This window comes from Priapulus caudatus, unplaced genomic scaffold (genome assembly GCF_000485595.1).
Source record: "Priapulus caudatus unplaced genomic scaffold, Priapulus_caudatus-5.0.1 Scaffold225, whole genome shotgun sequence".
NCBI lineage: Eukaryota > Metazoa > Priapulida > Priapulimorpha > Priapulimorphida > Priapulidae > Priapulus > Priapulus caudatus.
In genome coordinates, this window is record NW_014577286.1 from 280,916 (window position 1) to 282,819 (window position 1,904).

The 1,904-nt window shown below is 42.2% G+C and overlaps 1 protein-coding gene across 1 annotated transcript in view; it reads right to left on the reverse strand.

The window, feature by feature from the left end:
- Nucleotides 1-244: 244 nt before the first annotated feature.
- The window catches only part of LOC106807613 (iron-sulfur protein NUBPL-like), a 15,667-nt gene continuing 14,007 nt past the window's right edge, over nt 245-1,904 (reverse strand). The window contains exon 12 of the mRNA XM_014810005.1: nt 245-778. Within this exon, the coding sequence (XP_014665491.1) occupies nt 722-778 (57 nt within the window). The 3' untranslated portion in view covers nt 245-721. The remainder of the gene's footprint in view (nt 779-1,904) is intronic.

Genomic DNA, 1,904 nt, shown 5'->3' on the forward strand with positions numbered 1-1,904 from the left:
CTAAAAACCCTCGAGCTTTGAAAGATTATAGCAGAGTGAATCTGCAGGGAGTGCACGTGTGCAAAACAATCCAAAGTACGCCTATTGATAATAAACAATTACATAGGGGTGTATGTGAGTCTATAGCACAGCTATCACGGATTATGCGACACACATGAGCTACTGGATGCATTTGCTAAGGCACCTGATGCAGTTGTCTCATCAATAAACTCGGTCTACGTTGAATATCACTTACACGAACACATGTCCTTAAGTGCACACAGCATGTGGTACACTGTTTATTCTCACAATTTCCGATCCTGATGATTTTTGGTGCGTCATGGTTTGCTACACAAGATTTACCCCATATTGACGCAACTAAAAAAATAATGCATTTTCCAATTGTGCATTTGCGTCTTCAACAAACTCAGTTTGCAATGTATATTCCTTACATGAATACTTTTACCATTAAAATTGGCCAGAACATCAATTATAATGAAAAAGAATCAATATACGTGCATTGACGTCCATTGCCAGAAAACTAAATCCATAATAATGACAATAATGTGACTACAACATTCGCTTAGAAACCACCTAGAGGTTATTTCGCATTTTAGGCACATATAGGCTGCAGTATTTTTTCCTTTTACATTTATCCTACAGAACAAACGACGAGAAGTTTAAAACGCAGAGTAAATGCAAAATGTGCTTTATAAGCGTTCCATCAACCACCTGGTCAGGATCAAGATGTAGAAAGTTGATTCACAACCAGTTTTGCTATCTGCCTGTACGCCTCCGCCTGCAAACGAAACAAACGCCTATTATAATATATAATGACATAATTATATATGTAATGATTATAATATATGCATAATATATGCATAATATATGCATAATATATGCATAATATATTCATAATATGTGCATGCAGTGCTACTTAAGCAGGGCTTAGGTTGACCTTGCGACGCGACGCGATTGCCTTGCGACTGATTTTCTGCAACTGGTTGCAAGTCGCAGTGACGATCGCGTCGCAGAGAAAGAAGCACCCCTGCGACTGCCAGCGACGGGTCTGTGCCGCTCAGCGACTGGAAAATTGTCAGTCGCAGCGAGTCGCACATGTTCTACTTTTGCGACGCGACGCGACTGGTTCCACCGGTCGCAAGCATTGTTTTTCATTGTTACTACCCGACATAAGCTGCCTTGCGATTGCTGCGACGAGATTCCTATGCATAATGGACATTCAAAATGGCGACGTCCATGTTAGAGTGAAACTAGATTTGATATTAATTAGTAAAACGTGTGTTTTTCATTGAAAACACATCAGAAACATTACTTTTAACTATAAGTTATATTGTTAAATAAATGAGAGGGATTATTCATGATTTTTAGGAACATACCAGGTTTATCCAACTGCAACGATAATTCATTTAGATCCCTGTCTTTTTGGAGACGGTCTGAATAAAGTTTCGACTATGTCGAAAACCGACAGCCGGTCTGACCACAATTCAAGAAGCTTTCCTTCTGCTTCGTCTGACCATAGTTCGGTCACCATTTTTACATTCACGTGTCTTTCAAACAGTCGAATCTCGTCGCAGCAATCGCAAGGCAGCTTATTTCGAGTAGTAACCATGAAAAACAATGCTTGCGACCGATGGAACCAGTCGCGTTGCGTCGCGTCGCAAGAGTAGAAAATGTAGAACATCGCTGCGACTGACAATTTTCCAGTCGCAGACAGTCGCTGGCAGTCGCAGACCTTGTCGCTGGCAGTCGCAGAGGTGCTTAGGTCGAACTTTCTCTGCAAAGCGATCGTCACTGCGATTTGCAACCAGTTGCAGAAAATCAGTCGCAAGGCAATCGCGTCGCAAGGCAATCGCGTCGCGTCGCAAGGCAATCGCGTCGCGTCGCAAGGCCGACATAAGCCCGGC